This window comes from Melanotaenia boesemani, chromosome 19 (genome assembly GCF_017639745.1).
Source record: "Melanotaenia boesemani isolate fMelBoe1 chromosome 19, fMelBoe1.pri, whole genome shotgun sequence".
Classification (NCBI taxonomy): domain Eukaryota; kingdom Metazoa; phylum Chordata; class Actinopteri; order Atheriniformes; family Melanotaeniidae; genus Melanotaenia; species Melanotaenia boesemani.
Window position 1 is genome coordinate 12,573,835 of NC_055700.1, and position 21,793 is coordinate 12,595,627.

Sequence of the window (21,793 nt, forward strand, 5' to 3'; positions counted from 1 at the left end):
AGGGCACAATGGACATTCCACAAACCTGATTCCCTGTAATTTCAATATTAAAAGAAAAGAAAAAAAACATTTAATACTAAACGTGGGAATAGAATCAACAGTGCATTTAAGAAATCACAACTGCTTTATTTGTTTTCTTCCAATAAGATTTTTTTTTTGTTTTAAATCAAGGGAGAGTAATGACCAAATACCTGAAAAGATAAAAGGTCAGGTAGGATCAAGTGAACGCTGGATCAGATGTAGAAAGCACTGGTCCTCAGACAATGATGAAATATGCATTTTAAAAGTCCCAAAAAAGAAAAACAAAAAAAATCAGGGCAACATTCTGGTGCAGATACAATGAGAAGCATCAAGATGCAGTAAGGGTTAAAGAGGCTAAAACACTCACAGCCCAACACACCTACTAACAAGTGAAAGCAGTCCATTTTGAGAACAGTGACCTTTTCCACATTAAATCCTTTATAGTGCCACAATATCTAAAATGAAATGTAGGTTTAAGCCTCCCTCACTGACAAAGCCAAACTGTACAGTTATGCATTTACACATATACCAGTGAAACACGGTCATAATGATGAACATTTTGTAGTGCCATGGAGCATTATAGTAAGCAGTAACATCTAAACATCTAACCAGTTCTGACATTGGTATTTTAAGTTTAAAAAGAAGTGTCCATAAGCAAACAAAAAAATAAAAAGGAAAAAAATCTCTCCAACAGCTTCACATTTCAAATCTAACACTGAAAGTCCTTCATAGTCCAGCCCAACTTTTGTGCTCACAAAAAAACACAAAGACCGTTCTTAAGATGAACAAGCACTGCTAAACGCCTCTAGTTTGTAAGGATTAGCCTCTAAACAGAAAAGTTTATTTGGACCCTGATTGTAATTATAATTAGGCTGCATTTATTGCTAGTGCCACTTCAGAGACCTGATGTTTAATAAACTGCTTTAACTCCCCACAGTAATGTTTAGTGGGACCTCAAAGTAATTTAAAATAACTGCCCAAGGAACATCGGAAGAAAATGAAGGATGTCAGTTCAGGGTGAGAGATGTTTTGAAAAAGAAAAAGTCACATCACATGTTCAATAACAAAAGTTTGATTCATTACAACCCAAGCAAAGCAAGAAGAAAGTAAACATTTCAGTAAGCTATTCAAGGATCCTTTTACAGCAATTGTGAATGCGCCCCTTCCCCCCCGTCCCTGGAACTTCACAATGAGACCAGAACTGTTGCCAGCTTGGTTTATCAAAATCCATAACGATGTCGGCATAATGAATGCCAAGTTCAGAGACAGTCTTTAAGAATTGTTGCTAGCTTCTAAATAGTTCTGCAGGTTTACACACATTCAGCACATCACATGCACACGCTGTCAATGCCAGTCAAGTTCCCATGGAAGCAACACGATTTTGGTAAATGTTCATCTTTTCTGTTGAATTGACAAGTAGAATAAAGTAAGCAAACTGAATGTTAACAGAAAAAAAAATCAAAGGAAGGTTCTGAGAAAAGAAATAGTTTCTACCAATCTAAGCAGTTCTGCCACAGTGAAAGGGCTGTTCGGTACCTCCAGAGATCCATTTTTGGGGTAATGCTCTTGATGGAGATGAGCGTTTTTCTAGGTTAATAAAATAAGTCCTTCACCAGTGACTTGGATGGGTGGTCATAATGATAACCTTTATTTACCAGCAAAATACCAAAGATAACAACAAAAGTGCCCCACTGCATTTCAAATTTGATAAAAAGAAAATAACAGACTTTGCTTCATTGTAAGTTGTATCAAGTGTCTTGCCTGGTATTTAGGGCTAGAGTCCACATACAGTGAGTAAATACAGTTTGGCAAAACAGTATGAAAAATGAACCATCCGAGTTGGCCAGTTTCCTTTTCCCCATTTGCAAGAAAACAACATATCTTTTGTCTTCACCAAACTCCCCTTAAAAGTGACTAATAATAAATTAAAGAGAATCTTGAAGAGATCTGCTTGAAAGACGGTCTGTTTGTATGTATATATTTATATATATATATTTATATATATTTATTTATATATCTCTATACGCGGTGTGAAATAATAGTGCCCAGTTCTGAAAGTCCAAGAAGGGTTATTCATTATATCTGCATGTGTATGCCCCTTGCCTCGGTGCCTTGGGATAAAGTGGAAGGCTCAGACATTGGTCAAGGAGCTTTGTGTTGGCAGGCTTGGTGGTGATGAGGATTTTAAGGTCCATTGTTATGCCTTGCCCTCTTCTACTTTGACAGCCTGGGGTTTGATGGCTCCAGTGCGTGCTGGTTTGGCTTGACCAGTGGAGGGCAGGGGCTCCTGGAGTTTGCTGGTCATGACCCCAGATGGTGATTTGCCCTCCCCTACTGCCTTTCGCACTTCTCGCAATGTTTTACTCTGCAAAAAAAAAAAATGCACTTACTAAAACAAAGAGCTGTGCCTCACAAACAGTAACAAATTATTTAACAATAATAAGTTGTCCCTGTTAAAAGGGGAAAAAATAAATGTATTTATAACACTTTCAAACCAAACTTTACTCATTAAACAAACTGTTAACAGTATTAACATTTTAAACCTGAACCATGCCAGATAACTTTGAATAATTTAGAATTATATTAAACAACTGTTTTACAACTATTACTGCACATTTCAAGTCAAACAGAGATAATAAAACACAATCAAACAGAGAAAAAGAAAAATGATTAAATGAAATTACCTATATTTACAGTGGGTGGCTCACCTTCATGCCATCCTCTGGCCCTTTGATTGGGGGCTCAGGGACCGAAGGAGGGGTAGAATGGGAAGGGTCGCGGCCAGGATTGGGGTAGGAAGGGGAGCGGATGATGACAGCCTTGTTGACCTGCATAACAGGTCTCTGGATAGGGTTGGGGAAGGGGCCTGTGGTAGGGGGGCGCATGTGCATTACCATGCTGCCTTGAGCAGTTGGGACCTGTTGGTGGTCAAGGGAGCAGAGGAGGGGGAAGGTGGATGAAGGGGTGCAAAATAAAAATAATTAGCATGCCAGTATTGATTTTTTGTGCAATTTCAAACTTTGTTGAAATACTACAGATTTATTTTTTTCCATCTTATTTTATTAGCTTGCCTATGCTATTGCAATTACACAATAATAAACAATGGTAATATGAAGCATTAAAAAGTTTAATTATTAAACTATAATATTTAGGAGGTTGACTCTAATTACTGTCTTTAAGATGGATCGACATTCACTTTTGACAGATTAAATTAAAAACATCTTAAATTATGTATGCTGGATACAAACCTGCTGAGTAAAATGTGTAGGCAGAGGGCCTACAGGCCCCCCAGGACCAGAAGGCTTTCCGCTGGGGCTAGCAGAGCCAGGTCTGAAGAACAAAGGTAAAAACAAAGTTTAAAATACTTTTCATTTTAATCTTCAAACGACTTCCATCTCTTCTGATTCAAATCCTAGTCCGTTTGCTCAGAAAGTCTGGTACAATTGGGGAGGTATGAATACGCAAATCAACTATAATACATTTCAAAGAAGCAAACTTTGGTCTGCCGTCAAACGTACGTCTTGTACCGCTCCAAGTGAACCAAATACAGAAAGCAGACTACAAACCAAAGGGGAAGGTGGATACATGCAACCAATAGGTTGCATGTAGGCCAATAGTCACAAGAGCTGGTCAGACGTGAAAGAACATGGTAAAAGTTCTGATAGAAATATGATCAACCAAAGACTGCTGGGATCAGATGCAGCTCCACGTTGAGCTCTTATGTGGTGGAAAATGAAGTTGTCCTGACTTAACCAATAGGAGAGGGAGTTTTTGTCATTCCTGTCCTTTCTTTAGTAGTTCTTGATGTACCACCGCCTCTGGCGAATCCAGTAACATATTATTCAAAATGTTTACTTGAGTAAATGCAGTGTGAAAGCAAACTGGCAAAGAATGATGCAAACCCCAATCGGACAGAATCTAGCAGGCTATTTGGTGTGAATACACCCCAGTACAAGTGTGTTCATTTGGAGTATTATCTGCATCTATAGCTCTACACAGTAGACTTCCAGCATTTGAACACATCACTTCCACCCACCTGTAGGAGCTTCCAGATAAGCCAGGGGAATGATTGGGCTTGTCAGAGAACTGGAAACTTTTCATTTCCATCTGTGAGCCCTGAGAATGTAGCAATAAAGATAATGTCAATACATACGCCCACACAAAATCACACAGGTAACTGGTATATCCCGTTAAAAACAGTAAACAAAGTATGATATATTATGGTTTAGGTGTACTCTGACATAAAAAAGGACAACATTTATGATTAGAAAGTTGAATAACGTTCAGTAAGGCTCACCTCTCTGCTGCCAGTCATAACACCAGGCTGGGAGCCTGGGGGCAACATTCGCCGTGGTGCTCCCACTGAGAGGTTCTGTCCTTGTTGCAGCTGGATGGACTGTGGTAGAATGAGATGTTGTTGAGCTGAACCATACCGTAGCTGGGAGCCGGGCAGAGGCATAGTAACCTGATGGAATGAAATTCACATAGTTATTTTAAGCATTTGTCAAAAATATCATGACACTCTGATAAGCCAATAATCACAAGCCAATAAATAACACATGCAATTTAAAATTCTCTTTAACCACCAAAATTATAACATAAAGAATTTGGCTTGCAATGAAATTAAAATTCACCTGAATGAGCTGAGAGTCCATTAATTGTGAAGACCCCATACCAGGCCCCTGGTTCATCTGGCTATCGTAGACTAGCTGCTGGCTGCCATTCAAAGGCTGGTAGTGTGAGCCTGACTGTGGTTTCACCATGTCTGAAGGCTGCATGCCAGGGAAAGCTGAGTAGGGGCCCTTGAGAGGGGCCCCACCAGAGAGCACCATGGGGTTGGGCTGTGACAGGTTTGGGTGCATGTAAACCTGGGACCTGAAAGGAGTAAGAAAGGGTGAGCCAAAGTTTTTCCTGCACTATATTCAGAAAAGTTGACAATAATGACATTTGTGGTGTAACTCAATATGACCATTCAAAATCACTTCATAAATTGTGCAACAAATACCTGAAGGGGGGGATGGAGCTGAACATCTCTTGGGACTGAGAGACAGGTAAACCCCCTCGAAGCCCCAACTGAGCCTGAGCCTGAAGTGATGTGTGTGTGTGTAAAGAGATGGGAATCTGCTGGGCTGCAGCTGCCTGAAAAAAGAAAAACACATTGTATTATAATCTGCTGCTGCACAAACAAATCAGCATATATGTGAGCTTATTGTTCTACCTGGGGATAGGTCTGTTGCTGGGTCATGGTGGGGGGCACAAGGCGTGGCTGACTGGGAAAGACATGACCATCCAGATACAATGGAGGAATAGGATTTCCTACATCAGCCAGAGGAAAGAAATAGATTTGAATTTCATTCTCAAAACTGCATGTTTATCAAACAAGGAAAGAGGAATAAAATTCTACCTTGCATGGACATGGAAGGGGCCACTGATGCAACAGGCATGGGAGGCATGGAAACTCCAAAAGAACTATAGCTGACACCAGTGGATGAACCAGAGCTGCAGGGAGGCTGAGCACCTGAAGCACCTCCACCAGGGGAGCCTTGTTCTGGGAGGGACTGTGAATTCTCCCAAGCCTTGCGTGCCGATTCCATCTGAGAAAATAAATATTTAAAGCTCATTTACTCTTTTAATTAACAGTTATGTGTTTTAATATTTACATATTATCTTTCATTTTAATTCATTATTATAATAAATTTGCTCTGGGATTAATAGAGTATTTCCATTTTCATTCATTTCATTTATGTGTTTACTAAAATCGTCCATATGTATAAAAAGGGTTGCATTAACATTCTTATGATACCTTTTGTGCCACATGGAAAAAAGTAATCTCACCACAGGAATGCAATTCAAATACCTTTAGTGTGAGGTCAGCACTTGGGAAGGAGATGGTGTTGAGGTTAATGCTAGGCTGCAGGTGGGTGGAACGCAAAATAGGGATGCTCTGATTTAGAGATGTCTGTTTTGGGGGGGGGAAAAAAGACAATATCTTACTACAAAAAAAAAAGCATGCAAAACCGTTCAATTTTTTTTTAACTGTACCAAACAATTTTCGTCTTTCACTGTATTTGGAATACTTATAGTTTAATCTATTTACAAGATGCCACAACAAAAGTTAAGATACTTACATTCGTAGTAAGTGCATCTTGTAGCTTTACGGGGTTGGATACGGGCACTGGGGTAGAGCCAGGTGGCAGGCTGAAATCAGAATCTTTGGCACTGACACCAAACTCAATAGGTGGCACAGGTAGCACAGTGTCCACATGGAGATCCACACCATTGACTGGCGTGATGGGACCACCTTCCAACCTGTCCACACCTTCCGAGCCCTTGCGGTGCTTTAGGGAGCGTTCATTTCCAATGGGCCCAGGTTTGTGCTGTTCTTTACTCTGTTCTGGGCCAGCATCAGAGTCCTGGACAGGATGAGAAAAAGGTGCAAAGTCATTCAAGTTTTTGAAAGAAGTCATATAAATCTCAATGTAATGTATTTGCTAACACTGAGGCACAAAAAAACATGCAAAAGAGGATAAATACATTCATTGCATAGAAGGTATGTATGTTTAGGAATCAGCACAACTACTTTGCACTACCTCAGAGTTAGGTTCACTCCCAGTGTAAGACACTTGTTTAGTCCAGGAGTCTCCAGCTGAGGGCTGTACTGAAAGAGCTACAAGAAATACAGAAACACCACAAGTTAATATTTGCCAAGAATACAAAAAACAGCAAGAACAAATACATTCTTTTATTACATAATTTATACTTTTAATTAAATAGGAACTACAGCGTGTATTTGATCACTCTGTTTCAAGATGAAAAGGAGAAAACAAATACACTCTATAGAAAAACAATGCACTTTCTTTAAGATCTCTGTTTACCAGAACTCCTACAAGTATTGGAGAGAACTGGGTCTGATATTACCTGAGCTGTTTGTCTCCCAGATTTCAGTTCCCAGGTTATTAGGAGAAGAAATAGTTTCCTCTGGCTGTTCAATGCTCATGTTTCCCTGCTTTTTAGCAAAGCGTGGTGGTATCTTGGATGTGATTGTCCTGTTTTTGACTGGCACCTAAAACGGATGGAATTAAGTTAGCAAAAGAAATGAGTTGATTCTTGACATAATTACCATCGAACCCATTTAATCTTTTTACAGATATCTTCATCAGCATTTCTGTTGTCTAATACGCATCAATATTACAACTAGTTTTTTATATAATGCAAAAAATGAGGGTTATTGCTTGTGACCACTATTATTCATCAACATTGACATACATATTACAAAGGTAATCTTTTGTTAAATACTTTTATTGGTTGAAGTTCTAACTTCAAACACATTTACTTGTATTTTAAGTATTTCCATCTTTATATTTCCATGTAACATAATTTCAAATAGATGTTTACAGCATCTATATTGAAATACAGATAACCCTGTTAACCCACTGCTATTCCTCCTCGTAATTCACACAAGCTCAGTCCTGCCAGGATGTGTTTTTACAGACATCAACCTAGTGTTGTGGTATCAGCTGAGTGACAACAGCAGAGCTGGTTAGAGCAGTGAGCTCCATGATGACAGCATAATAAGGGTAAGCTCATTTCAACTGTTACTACGTCTCTTGCCAGCTCACAGGAGTATCAGTGGCAAACCAACTCCAACCCTCATGCCACATCTGTACTTTAAAACATGAAATGATGTGTAACTAAATGTGGATTCAAACAGTCCCACTTTCTAATATGTGAAAAAAAGATTTTTAAACAACTGCAGTTAAAAGGTTTTTTTTTTTTCAGCTAAATATTTCATATGTATGGTGTCTTTCCTTTATCACTTACAAATGGAAGAAAACAACCAAAAACAGGCAGTAAGCCAGATTAACTAAGTGGGGTGGTTGACTGCAATGCCTGATTGGCACACACATAAGCCAGGGATCTAACAAATCCAGGCAAAACATACCACTGACTTATAGTCACAAATTTGTGGTAAAAGTGAGATTCATTCAAAAAGCCAGCAACTAATGAACTATAAGCTACATATTTTGTTTTAGTTAATTTTTATTTTCCGTGTTCACAAAATCAATAAAAACCATGATGAGTTTAAGTATCCTGTACTGGTCAGACTGCAGTTTAACAAGCATTCAGATTCCACAGTGGTTTCACTTACAGCAGGTCCCTGCTCTTTTCTCCTTCTCTCATCTTCCTGTGGGCGTCTTTGCTTTTTGGACAAGGCATCCTGGTACCCATCTGGATTTGATCCTGGTCCCCCTGTGTCTCCATCAACTACAAAACAGGTGTGTCATCAATACAAAACATCTGTAGATATGAAACAACTGCAGAGTTTTATTAGTGTTCACCAAAATCTGGCCTACACTTTACCAAGCTTTGTTTAATTTTTATCTAAATGGAAAGTATAAGAGATAAAAGGAAAAAAACTGGACTCACTTGGATAGCTGCTTAGCTCATACTGGGAGAGAGGTTCATCAATATCTGTTTTGACAGGGCCTGGCTTCAGCTCCTTGTCCAATTTCTTCCCTGAGGGTTCACTGGGCTCCCTGTCCTCTGGCAAAGGCTCTATGGTGTAGACTGGGCCAGACTCATCTGGACTCCTGCTGAAAACAGAAAGGGGGAAAAACTATTTTAAATCTTCTTTTGTTTTTTCAAATAGCAATAATGAGAAGAGAATTAAAAAGTGCAATATGTTAGACACGGGATATTATAATCTGCTTTGACCTAACCTAACTTTATTAAATGCCTTACCTTTTACAAGAAGTTCCTCCATTCTGCCAAGTGTCACTTCTGTTAGATGACGAAGTGGAGGCATTATCAGGAGTGCGCACCATCTTGCTTGCATCCAGCAGTGATGGCTCTCCTTTCCTATTCTGCCTCTCCACCAGTGGTCTCTGACTAGAGAAGCTTCTCTTGGAAAGTTCCCTCTTCTCTCCAGAGCCTGGTTCACTGTGGACAGAGTCTGAGGGAATGTCACCATGACCCTGCGTAGCTATACCTCCACTTCCACCTCTCTTCTCCCTCCAATCACCAAAGTCACTATTGTCTGATCCTGTGTCCCATTCTTCTGTCTGTCCATGCTGGTTAGAACGTCCAGAGTAGTGGCCACTTGGCCAATTGTCATCTCCATTGCCTTTGGAGCGACTTTGCCAAGGACTTGCAAAGTCTCCATTTATGTACTCATCACTCGTCCACTGATTAGAACCAGGTTCTCGTTCTTGTCGTAGACGACGGAAACGAGGTGGTTTGTCTTGACGTGGAGGACGTCGTCTCCTTAATATCTGTCTGTCGGGGTTGTCACTCTCAAAGTAGTACTCGCCTTCACGGTCCTCAGTGCCATTTTCTAAGAAGGAGCCAGTAAATTTAGGAGTGTATTTGAGAGCATCACGTTCAACCAAGGATCTGCGGGAGTAAGTAGACTCGGCTCCAGGACCATAACCATTTTCTTGCATGGATCCACTGTTGCTGCTATACTGGGGTCCACGGCCCCTCCATGTAGAAATGTCCCTGGATCCTGCAAAGTTTCGCCCATAGCTACCAGCGGTATTCAGTCTTGGAGGCAGAACACGACCTCCAAAACCCCGACTGGCCTTGTTCTTTTCTCTGGAATCTGAGGCGGTCTGGTCATCTGTGTATATCTTATTGGATCTCCAAGAGTCTCTATCAGCCTTACGAACTTCTCCAGACTCTGTGTGCCCATCTCCATTCTCAGATCCCTTCTGACGTCGCCTCTTGGGAAGTTCCTCATACTCTGAGGCTTCACTCAAGGTCTCACTGACATTTCTCCTTCGGGGTTTGCCCCTCTGAAACTCCTCAACCTTCACAAAGTCCCTGGGTGGTGCTCGGCCTCTGCCTGCCCGCTGAGTGCCACTGCTGTTATTATTATATCCACCTCTGAGATTATCTCCACTTCGGCCACCACGGGTTCCACCTCTAGAGCCAAAATCCCTGAATCCCCGACTTCGCCCCCTTCCTGTTCCCCTGACTGCACCAAAGGCCTGCTCTTCATCAATGAAGATCCAGTTATTGCGCCGTGGTGCCTGAGGTTCTCGGTTTTCCAAGCAATCTCGAGGTGACTGGCTCTTGCCACTGCCCCAAATGCTTTCCTTGAGAAAATCATCACTGTAGGTGCTGAGAGGCCTCTCTGTTTTGCTAGGAGCTGGTGATAGACGCTGCCTCTCTTCAGGCTGTTTCTCAACAACAGGTGAGGCTGAACGCCTGTTGCTGGGTGGCTGGTTATCTTTCTTCAAGTCATAAACATTAGTCAGGACTTCTTTCTCTAGACGATAGGGGACAGGTTTCTCCTCAGGTTCAGGTTTAGGCTTTTCATTCTCCTTTTCTTCCACTTTCAGGGCTTTCAGAACTGGTTTCTTGATGGGCCCGGTTCTACGAGTCAAAGTCCGACCACTGGTCTCAGATGGCTGGCTGACACTGCTGCTGGAACTGGAACTGGCCTCAGACCACTGATTTTGGGAACTGTTGATTCCCCCATCTTGTTTCTGGCTTCCATCTCTTTTCCAGGTATCCTTGGAGCCATCAAAAGTTTCACTATGGGACTCAAGACCATCTTTCAGATGCTTGTCTCTAGAGTCTTGTTTAATGTATTCACACTCTGAAAGATTTTGGCAGCAGTTCTGAGCAGTGGTGAGCAGGCCTTGGTTATGGTGTTCTTTGTCTGAGCCACGGCTCTGGTAAGAATGATGGGGAAGATCATCTTGAGAGTGAGTCAAGCAGTCAATGGAACCATCGTCATAGGAGTCCTTTTGGGAAGGCGCAGCATCGGCTCTGTGGAAATTGGGGGGAGAGGGGTTGAAGAATTAACATAATGGAAGCACTTAAAAACTGTATTGTTCCACTCCCTTTTGTCAATTTATCCTTTTATTTCTTAATCATCATTGAATTTATAAGATGCTAAAGTAATTAATGATTAAGGCACAATCCTGTTTCATATTCTTAGATCTTCCCCTTTATTGTAATCCCTGAATGAACTGGGACACCCTTGGTATTAACATGCAAAAAAGCGGTTGGGCCAAGTTAAGTAATGAAATGAGATTGGGGTTCAAGATTCTGCTTAGCTCTACAATTTTCAAGGACTTGTCAAAATATAAGATCACCTTTTGCCTAAAATTAAGGACTTCAAATTTTGCATGCTTAAATATTTTTTTAGTCCAATAACTGACCTGTCTCCAAGCTGGCCACTATCTGAGTTTTCATGCAGTCTCTGGTAAGGTGGAGTGAAGCTGCGCAAGGGGTAGCCATCTTGATTCCACACTGGGTAAGGCTCAGCAGATGGGGCTCGTCTCTCTTGGTGCAGGTTGGAATGGCATCCTTCATCTGAACCAGGGCTGTTCAAGTGGTCTGTATGCAAGACAGGTTTTCCCATTCCTAATAAAATGAGTTAAAAAAAATCACATTAGTTAAAGAGGAAGCTTTCTGTAATGTAAAAACTTTTGGAAATCCAGCTGTCTGCTTAGGTCACATTAAAAATACATAAATACATAAACAGTTTTTATTCACTATATCCTTGTATAATGTAACCCAAAGCTCATCTTAAAATTCCCTGTATCTTCCTATTAACTCAAACTGCTAATGTGCTGCTGTAGCTAGATCATCTCTGTTGATGCAGCTTTAAGTGTTTACCTGAAGAGTGAACAGAACCAGGGTAATAATCAACTGGAGATCGTCCTTGGCCCATGCGGGGATCCATGAAAGGTGGCATCATCATCCAGCGGGGATCAAACCCGAGGACATGTGGAGGATAATAGCCCCGCTGTGCATGGCTTGTGCCTGATGGAGCAGGATGGCCTGATTGTTGCCAATGCTGTAATTTGAGCACTTGTTCCTATAAAGTGGGTACAATACACTTAAAATGTTGGGCAATATCCACAGTCCTGTTCTGGTATATTGACATTCTTGCTTTCTTGATGTGTAAATTTAACATCAAAGGAATTAAGTGACACATTAATCTAAGATTAAGACCTAAAAGGTAAAAAAACACTACTTGTAAAATGAGCAAGTCCTAACCTGCTGCTGGTGATGTTGTGGCTGCTTCTGGAAGCGGGGTGGGATTGGTTTTGATGAATGGTGCCCACTGTAATCTCCTGAGGGAGAGGAGGGTTCCTGGCCATCATCTTCACTGCTGCGCGGCACAGCAAAGCCAGGCTCTTCCCGGTAACTATGATCAGGGGAGTTGTCTGGCAGACACCCACTTCCTTCTGGAAATTATTTGACCATTTTAAAAGAAAATTGAAATTGGTAAATTTCTTTTTTTTTTTTTTTACAAAAATAAAAGAAAAATATAATGCATCATATATAGGTTTTTATAGAACAATCTAGGTTAAGCTTTTATTTAATTAATTTATTTTTACCTTCAGTGCTGTACTGCCAGTTCTCATGATGGCCTTTACTCTGTTCCATGTTTGGGGACAGGGGGGCTTTTTTCTCTTCTGCGTCCTTTGGGCCATCTTCTGCCCTTGATGTCTGTCTTTCAATCTTTCCAAACTTCTCATCCAACTTCTTGAGTTTTTCAGCACATGCAGCAAGCCGTTCTTCACGGGCACGTCTCTCCTCCTCCTCCCGCCGTCTGCGGGCTCTTTCAACAGCCTCAGACAGCTCAGGTGTCACATATTTTGCCCTGGCTGGTGCCTGACTCTGAGTCTGTCGCTGGTGATCATCCTGGTCAGCCAGTGGCTCACTGTGGATTTTCTGCTGGACCTACAGGTGGTACAGAAGGAATTTAAGGGGATGGAGCTACCATTTCATGCATGTTAACTTGTTCAAAGAAGTTACAAGACAGCACCTTAAACTACATATTTGATCTGTTTATTCATTTATAAAATGAAAAATAAATACATTTGACCAATTATACAGTCAGTTTATTTTAACTATTAAGCTTACACAGTAACACTGAAAACAAACCTTAAATATTTGTTCATTAATATTGTGTATGTTTAAATATTAAACTATTCTGTTCATCTATATAATGTAGATGACAGGGTTGACAAAGGTCTTACAGTAAACTATAAAAGACTGAAGCAGAATCTTTTTTCCATCATATGTGCCACATCTTGTCAAACTTTCAGAGAAAGGTTTAAAAAAACATGTGGCCACACACAAATTGCTATGGTAACTGCAAGGTCATCTCCCTCAATTCACAATGACAGCCTCTCTTAAGTGTCGTCACACAAAACCACAGTCACAGAGGGATTAAAGAATAAAATGCATTTTAACTGTGAAAAGCATCGTAATGAGTTAATCTTAGATAAGTAATCTCTAAAGGAAATCATCAAAGCAGAAAAGCACTGCACTGTATGTGGTTACCTGGCTGTCTGTAGAGAGATATCTGCTGCTAGGCTTCCTGGGAGGCTCATGGTGGTGATGTTGGTAGGAATAATTCTCCTCAGGACCCTCCAGGGGATACAACGCCTCACCTGAACTAAGGGAGGATTGGCAGTCCCGGTGGGTCTCTCTTTCCCTTTCCCACTCCACCCTTAAAAAAAGAAGAAGAAAAAAAAAAAAAAAAAAAACACAGTTGAACCAGAAACTCTGCATTTATTGATAAAATGGTATAAGAAATAAGCTGTGTGGAAAATACTCTTACCATAGCTTGTTTTTATCACTGGGGCAGTGATCTTCTTCATCATCACTGAACTTGAGCTTCTCACTATAATCAACTTCTTCATGAAGTCCTAAAAGAAGGGGAAAAGGGAGAAAAAAAATAAGTAATGCTTACATCAAAAAGGAAAAGCATATGTTTCATCTTTCTGCCCTGACAAAAGGGCTAAATGTAAAGTCTAAGAATTACTAACCAGCCCATCCATCCTCACAGTCATTGTCAAGGTCATCCAGATCCCGCAAATCTTCTGGATTAATAATGGCTGGCCGCTGTGGTCTATCACCAGGCCTGCGGATGGGCTGCGATGAGAGTCGGGGTGGAGCACGGACAAAGCGGTTCTCTCTTCTTGCATCGCCACTAATTACAAATCAAACAACAAATTACAACAAACTGCTGAATGTCAAAGAGTTTACTTATGACTAACTGCTGGGATACTCAAATTTTACTTACTTAGCAAGTTCGGGTTTGGCATAATTTTGCCTAAAAGTGGGTTTGCTCTCAAATCGGGCTGGGGCTGCTACAGTGGTAGGAACATGGTCTGTACCTGTAGCTTCACGGGTCTCTTTAGAGCACATCTGCAAACAGCAAGGTCACACAGGTTGTTTATCTAAGAAATCCAACAGGGAAACAAGCTCATTTTGCCTAAATAGCATTGGGGCCATGAAGTACTTACAAATGCAGGCAACATGTCATGGTAGACAGCAGTTGAAGTGTGGTGAAGCTGGTACTGCAGGGCAGTAGGGACGGTTGTTCTACGCACAGGCTGGGCGGGTCGGAGGGAAGGCTCCTTGGGGTCGAGGCTTGGTGACTGAGCCGTTACGACACAAGATGAGGTGGTGCCGGTGGCAGAGGGGGGGTGAGACAAAGCTGGAGGAGTGCCAGTCTCACCCAGGGCAGTGAGTTTACCCTCAGCGTCTGCTGGCAGGCTGAGGGTCAGGGACGAGGGCTGAAGGTTCCTGCCACCACCTTCCCTCCAGCTCGTCACATCTTGAAGAAGAAAGAAAAAGTATTTTTTTTTAAAAAACAGCTTCACTTTAGGATTTATTTAAAATCAACAAAAAGTCAAAAGTAACTAGGACTTACTGAAATAAAGTAATGAAAAGTAATCACTGTTAAGTTACTGCTAGAAATCATCTGCTAAGACAAAAGGCAATTTTAACATTAATGAGTGGGCTTATTAAAAATTAAAATGCAAATTAAAAATTAAATGGATTGTTTTTAATGTAAACTTACTAATAAGTGCATAAATGTCATTTAACACATTTTTAAATCTCAACTTCTGCTTTGAGCAGACAAATAATGCCTGTGAAATATAATCCTAATGCATTACTTGTGAGCACTTATTAGTGAGAGTCACGTCACCAAGTCTGCTGCTTGCATGAAAATCTCTCAAGTACACAACATTAAAAAGGCATTTAGGCTAAGTTGTAGAAATACTAAAGAAACCTGGCATTTCCTTGCATTCCTTCATTTCCTTTCCACTATTTTTCATCAGTATTTTGCAATACCATTATTACTTTCTAGATGGTCAACAAGTTTTCCGCCAGTTGAACACACTGTTTTTTAGAAGACATTCACCTATATATTAGCGTGCCAGCCATTTCCTGATAGAAAGGAACTAAGAACAAAACTCACTCTGGGGGCGGAGGCTTGGTCCGGGCCCATACGACGGATCGAAGCCGCTTCTTTCCTTGCCAACCCTGTCCTGTTCTCCAGCTGCCTTCAGTGTGGGAAATTCCTCGTGAGAGAAGGGCTGAAGTCGGTTTGAGGCCCTTGAACCTGATGTCATGGAAAGAAGTGGTCATTACAATCTACCAAAGCAGCTGTTACAGTTTATGTCACCGTATAGCAGTTTAATTTCCAGGAAGGTAAACCTCAGTTTAGGGGAAAAATTTAGTGAAGGATACAGACTACAGGATAGGTTGTTCATTTAACTTGTAAAGAGGTATATATTTAGTTTAAGGGCCCAATTCAGGACATCTACATTTTGTTTTCTTTTAGATTTTATTCGGATAGTTCTAATCAGAAATTTTCAAACTTCCTTCAAGATATTCCCCTGCAGTCATCAAACATTTGTTCATGTTTCAGCCATGGTTAAAAAAAAAAAAAAAAGGTTGGAAGGCAGAGTTAGCTGTGACACTGGTAACTTAAACAAGTCGCTGTGAATAAATGATGGATAAATTTGAGATAACTCACCATCTTGCTCTACTGCCTTTCCATTTAGCTGGGCCCATTGCTTTGGTCCACCTGTGTTTGTGTTCTGTGGAAATGAATGAAAAAAAAAGGTTACAGTCCAATGAGGTGTTGCTGCCCTTTGAGACAAAAAAAAATTAGCATTATTCATAAAACCACATATAGACTTCTTTACTCGTCCAACTTTAAATGTGAGAATTTTTGCACAACTTTATACTGTGCTACACCTAAAGTTGCATGTTTAAAAGCGGTTCTCAGAAATCAACAATGGAAACAAAATATTAAAAACACTTCATGCTGGAAAGAAAATGCTACAGATTTAACATAGCCATCAGTGTGCCAACACATACGCACCTCCTGACTGGCTACTGGTGAGGGCTTCTGAAGATTGGAGACAGATTTCTGTAAAGCCAGCTGCGGCTGCAACTCCAGCAGCTGTGGTATCGATGCAATAGAACTACAAGAGAGAAGACAGCAAAAAGATAAGTTTTTATGCTGTGATCTCGTTCAAGGCAAAACAACAGTCATAAGGCTCTTAACAGAATGTCCCTGATGAACTGGACCTGGTAAACAGCTGACTATGACCAAGTTCAAAGCTCTGTTCTATGCTGATGCTTCCTCCTGAAGAAGGTGCACCTAATTTATGTCATTAATAATAATGACTGTTATTTTGAAAACTGTTCTTTACCTCTTTTGATCGGGCTGATCCTGCTTGTTCGCCCATCCTGTACCGTCTTTGGGCACTATAATCACGTTGGGATCGTTTCCTTTGTTTTCAGACTTCAAGCTCGGCAGGTGAGCAGGTGGGGGCATGCGCCGGGCTGTGGCCACTTTGCCAAGACTCTGTAAGCCATGTCGTGGAACTACTGGGAGAAAAAAAAACACAAATAACCAAAAGAGAGTAAGTTTTATGAAAACAAAAAAGTCAAACAAGATATGCAGCAAGTATTCGGGGAGAACAACAAATCAAACCATACCTGTGTTTTTCTGAGTTTCTATTGATTTTCCCTTGTACTTGTCAAATAGGCTGAGTGAGGAATACTTGCTTTTCCCATCCTTGGACTTGGTTATTTGCCCCAAACGATCGGACATTGCGATGTAATGTCATCGAGTATGAAAATTTTTCTTTGCGCCTCTTCCCAGTGCCTTCTGATTCTACAGGAGAAAGAATTCCCACAGTGAGTAAAGATATCACTGGAAGAAAAGTATTTAGAAATTAGAATATTTAGAAAAGTATTCTAAGTGAGAACCAATTTAAAATATCATCTTTAGGTGTTCACTGTTTTAAAATACAGAATTACTCTACAAACGCTTACATGATTTTATTTGGCAAATTTGGCAGCTTTAACTATCTGCTATAAACCTTTAGTTAAAGCTCAGTCATTGTTTTGTTACATTCTGGCCTCGGGGCAGAAAAAACAGCACATCCGAAAGGTCTTAAATGGTAGCATACATTTTTCTGTAGGATTATGTTGTTTTAAATTACAACAAACCATTCAATCAGCACTGTGGAGAGCTAAGAGAACCAAGACCACAGAAAAATAATTAAAAAAAAAGCCCTTTATTATACCTTCTGTTTTCTACAACTGAAGCATGAAAAAGAGTTGATCTGTAGCTCATCTGGCTGTCATAACATCCCCTTACCTCGGAAAGGTAAACGTTAAAATTGTCTGACAACATTTTTCACATACTTAACAAAAAAAAAAATTCTCCCCGGTGCATTTTGACTGAACACAACAGAATGCCATGAGCTCTAATGAGTTCCCAGCAACTCAAATGATTCCTGATTTCCACTCACTGTAAATTTAGTCATATACTGACCTATGTAGACTCTTGGTTGCAATGTACGTGCATTGAATGTTTTTATATAGCAGGCAAAAATGCATTTCAAATAGTACCAAGTATAGAGCAGTGTGTGTCTGCATCTAAAGTTTGCAGAGGTTTATGTATTAATAAACCATGATTTGGCCGCGAGAACGTCCTGCAAGTTAAAATAGTTCAAGTAAACATCACAGGGTTAATTCCTTGTGAAAGAGATTGAAAATCAGTAATGCATCATCAACAATGCTACAAACCACATTAAATGCAAGATGTTGCTAAAAATATTAAATGAGTACTCCCTCTGTATCTGTAAAAATGAACATTCAATGTTGTGAAACTAACTATATCCATAAACTGCCTTAAAGTTATTAAATTAATTTATCTTAAACAACATTTTATATTGCCAACACATTTTCCAGACACTCAACCTTACTCAGAACATCTTTTTAACTTGCTATTTTAAATATTTTAGGGTTTAATGCATTTCATATATTGTTGTACATCTATATATAACCTGAAAATGAAAGTAGTAGTTTCAAGGTCCGTGGGAAATAATAAAACTTGATAAGTAGCAAATACAAATCCAAACTCCAGCTCTATGAACATGTTTAAACATAGTATCCAGGTGGATATGTTAATGTTTCCATATTTTGCTACATTCAAGCTGTGTGAGTGTACAAAGTTGACTTTTACTTTTATTAAAAATATATTTACTGATCATAGTGCTAACACAGAGGCTGTGAAACTGACGGCACCGTCGTGCAGATAAAGACGAACAATTTAACAAGTCTGCACTGCAACTTGGAAGAAACTCAGTCCTGCTGTGTGAGTCCAACTCCCATGGTTTAGTAAAAAATAAAATCAACCTTTTCTAGGACAGTTATTCCGATGAGAAACTTATGTCCACCGAAACATTTAGGATACATTTCTGGGTGAAATTCAACTTGTATAAGAACATGCATAGCTCTCAGTGCACTCAAGCTAAACATGCTTCCACCAACAATTGAAAGGAACCCATCACACGTGCACATCTATGTTTAACCAAAAGTTCATGTATATGCTAATTGTGGTGTTAAGATGTAAAGACAGTTTCCTCATTACTCTGTAATCTTTTTATTTGGTTACTTTGCTGAACACAATAGAAAATGTAAGTATTATATTTCCATTCAAAGAATCTTTTCCTATTTTAAACTTGAGTTCCATCTATTCTTTCCTTCTTGTTGCAAAACTACTTCTAGGAATATAAGTGTTACTTATATCCCATGCCACATTATTGCTTCTAAAAATCAGTGTCAAGGGAAGCTTACATGTTTACCCATCTAACAAAAAGTGCATATCTTAATACCATGTTTATATCTCCACCAACGTTGTATACAAGCAGCAATATGCTTAACAATAAATGCAATGTGACTATGAGTATTTGGAAAAACTAATTCATAATGAAAGAGGAAAAACAACTGTATGTGGATACACAAAATAATCTTAAATTTAAATAAAGCCATACACAGGAGACATTAAAAATCCTGTATCCAGAAGATGTGTAAACTCCAGATTATTTGACCACAATGATACATTTCTTTATGCATTTTGTTTATTGACCAAATTTTAACCCACAATTAAAAAGAATAAAGATACCATTAAGCAACTTAGATTTTTTTTTCACCCACAATAAAACTGATAATGAAATCCAATTTCTTTAAATGACCACACCATAAAAATGTAATGTCATAATACATAGTCAGAAATATTAAAGAGACGTCGTTTATAAATGGCTATTAACTGTGTTGAAAAATTTTGTGTGCTATGCTTATGACAACACAAAAGCAATGCATCTTTAAAGATTTACACAATATCACACAACCAAATAAGCAGTGGAGAATGGGCATGCTTTCATGTATGCGGAGAGACAGCTGTTGGTTTAATATAAATAGCTACATTAGCATAGAGAAGCTCGACACATTGGGAAATTATGCAATTTGAGATGAGAATTCATCAATCCATAACGTGTTGGGAGGCCACGCGATTTATGCTCCGCATAGGCATTTCACTGATAATTAGCAACGGAAGAAATATATATATATATATATATATATATGTGTGTGTGTGTGTGTGTGTGTGTGTGTATGTCTGTATGTGTCTGTGTAGAGAAATTTCTAAAAAAAAGCAAATTTAGTTAGGTTTAATACGTAAACTAACGCCATAACAGCTAATGCTTTCAATTTCAAAACTTAAATTGACATCTTCAGTTTTTACTATAACACAAACAGCTCGATAGAAACAAACGTAAGTAGTCAGAATAAATATATTGCAATTAAAATCCAGACGCTATATATAAAGAAAAAGAAAACTTGACCTCTCGGTGGTTACCTTTCTGTAAGCTAGCGCTAATGCTAATCCCAGCACATGATACCAACACTTTGCTACACAAAAATCAACCATTTCAACAGGAAAAGCTCATTACTAAGTTGTCTCAGTCTGTTTTCATCAATAAAACGAAGGCACAATACATTTACTTGACACAATTCAATAAAGGCTTTGCGAAAAATCAAGAGTATTGTAGCTAAGCATCACTGCTTACTACGCTATGTGGCGGCTAAACCAAAACGCCATGTAAACATCAAATGCTAGCGAGCTAATGTCCCGTGGAGCTGTTTAAATTACAGAACCTTGATTTCAGCTGATTTAATAAAGTAAAGCTTTTTACTTGGGGATGCAAACAGATACAACCACCCAATTGCTTTAATATAGCGTTAACTAACTGCCAACGATAGTGGCAGCTTGTTGAAAACTAGCTAAACAGCAATCCAGTTAAACTTCCAGTGCACTGTTGCAAAAACAAGCCATAGAAGCTAAGGGTTTGTCAGGGTATAAAATTTTAAGACTACGTTATAAAACGCTGTTATGTTGAATCCTCTATAAAACAGTCAGACCCATGCCATCATTTACAAGCTTACTTGGAATTCTGAACGGGCTGAATAAAGGGATGGGAATGTAGGACAAGGCGATTAAAAATGGCTGCTGCCCAGAACAAAGCAACAATAAAACGGAGCAGCGGAGAAGATAAGCAAAACAGAAGACTTAACACAGCTCCACATTTATAACTCACCGGATTCAACAACTTAAGAGTATCCTCTGATCAGTGACAGTGATAAAATTCCACAAAATATAGGCTAATCAGAGGATGGATTGCGATTGTAAAACCCAATTTTCACGGATTGAACCGATTGCGTCGTTGTTGCTGGGGTCTTACCCGGCCTGAGAATGAACAGGGCAGTGTATAGGCTGAAACGGCTGTGCTCACGGCGTCATACGTCACAGAATCACGTTGCCAAACAAGCGCAACCACTGCCTCCTGCTGGTGACTTTCTGCTATTACCTTTCACTTGGATTCTCAAGGATTATTCATTGATAATCTATGACTGCAATTAGAAAAGTTGGTATAATAGTTACTACAATAGAATGCCAAAAACTACACACTGACATCAACAGCATATCTGTACAACTGGGTAATAATACAAGCTCAAACAGGGAGCACACAGCTGATACGCACTCACTTGCTGCTATATTCATTTATTGTTTTATCTGGACACTGATTAAACTTTTAATACTCAATGAAAATCTAAAATACTGTATTGGTTGTCTAGTAATGATGTGTGTAATCACCTCAAAAATATATGTATGTTGTAACTGTCTGTAGCTATAAAATATATTTATATCTTCTGTTACTCATAGATTTAAAGCTTATTCCATCTTTAATATTGCTGTTCTTCATTAAAACATAAGGATTAACAGATATTAGGCACAGACCAATAAGCTACCAGAATCATTCTTCTTGTAGTCTGTCTGAATATTAAATATTATATACAGAGACAAAAATGAGCAAAACAAATAAATAAATAATAACATGAAAGGTTAAAGAGACAAAAATGAGGAAATAGGCTACACGTTGACTACAAGGAGACAAATGTCTTTTTTTAAAAAAAAAAAAAAAACCATACAAACCAAAACAGTTTCACACTTTAGCAACACTTTATTGATATTTGTTACATTGGACTCCCTAATACTGAAACACTTTAATAATAAATTAAAGTGTTTCAGTATAATAATAAATTATTAATTATCATCAGATTATTATTATTTCTCTCATGATCA

At 39.3% G+C, this 21,793-nt stretch overlaps 1 protein-coding gene across 4 annotated transcripts; it reads right to left on the reverse strand.

Moving 5' to 3' along the window:
* Positions 1-436: 436 nt before the first annotated feature.
* prrc2b (proline-rich coiled-coil 2B) lies at positions 437-20,909 on the reverse strand. Of its 4 annotated transcripts, none has more exons than XM_041969625.1 (31): positions 20,748-20,909; positions 16,798-16,975; positions 16,509-16,683; positions 16,175-16,277; positions 15,824-15,887; positions 15,263-15,406; positions 14,301-14,614; positions 14,078-14,202; positions 13,821-13,984; positions 13,613-13,700; positions 13,333-13,501; positions 12,381-12,726; positions 12,037-12,227; positions 11,653-11,854; positions 11,193-11,397; positions 8,764-10,797; positions 8,449-8,615; positions 8,171-8,286; positions 6,940-7,084; positions 6,612-6,688; positions 6,150-6,434; positions 5,879-5,980; positions 5,426-5,615; positions 5,240-5,337; positions 5,027-5,160; positions 4,656-4,896; positions 4,319-4,486; positions 4,058-4,137; positions 3,270-3,351; positions 2,730-2,939; positions 437-2,386 (listed from the first exon to the last, which is right to left on the reverse strand). In XM_041969625.1, exons 2-31 carry the CDS (start codon positions 16,910-16,912, stop codon positions 2,219-2,221), a joined length of 6,702 nt encoding a protein of 2,233 aa, XP_041825559.1. In that variant the 5' UTR covers positions 16,913-16,975; positions 20,748-20,909; the 3' UTR covers positions 437-2,218. The 4 variants fall into 4 exon arrangements, with proteins under 4 accessions (XP_041825559.1, XP_041825560.1, XP_041825558.1 ...); XM_041969626.1 differs by having other exon boundaries at positions 8,449-8,612; positions 16,509-16,686; XM_041969624.1 differs by having other exon boundaries at positions 16,509-16,686.
* Between the last annotated feature and the right edge of the window lie 884 nt (positions 20,910-21,793).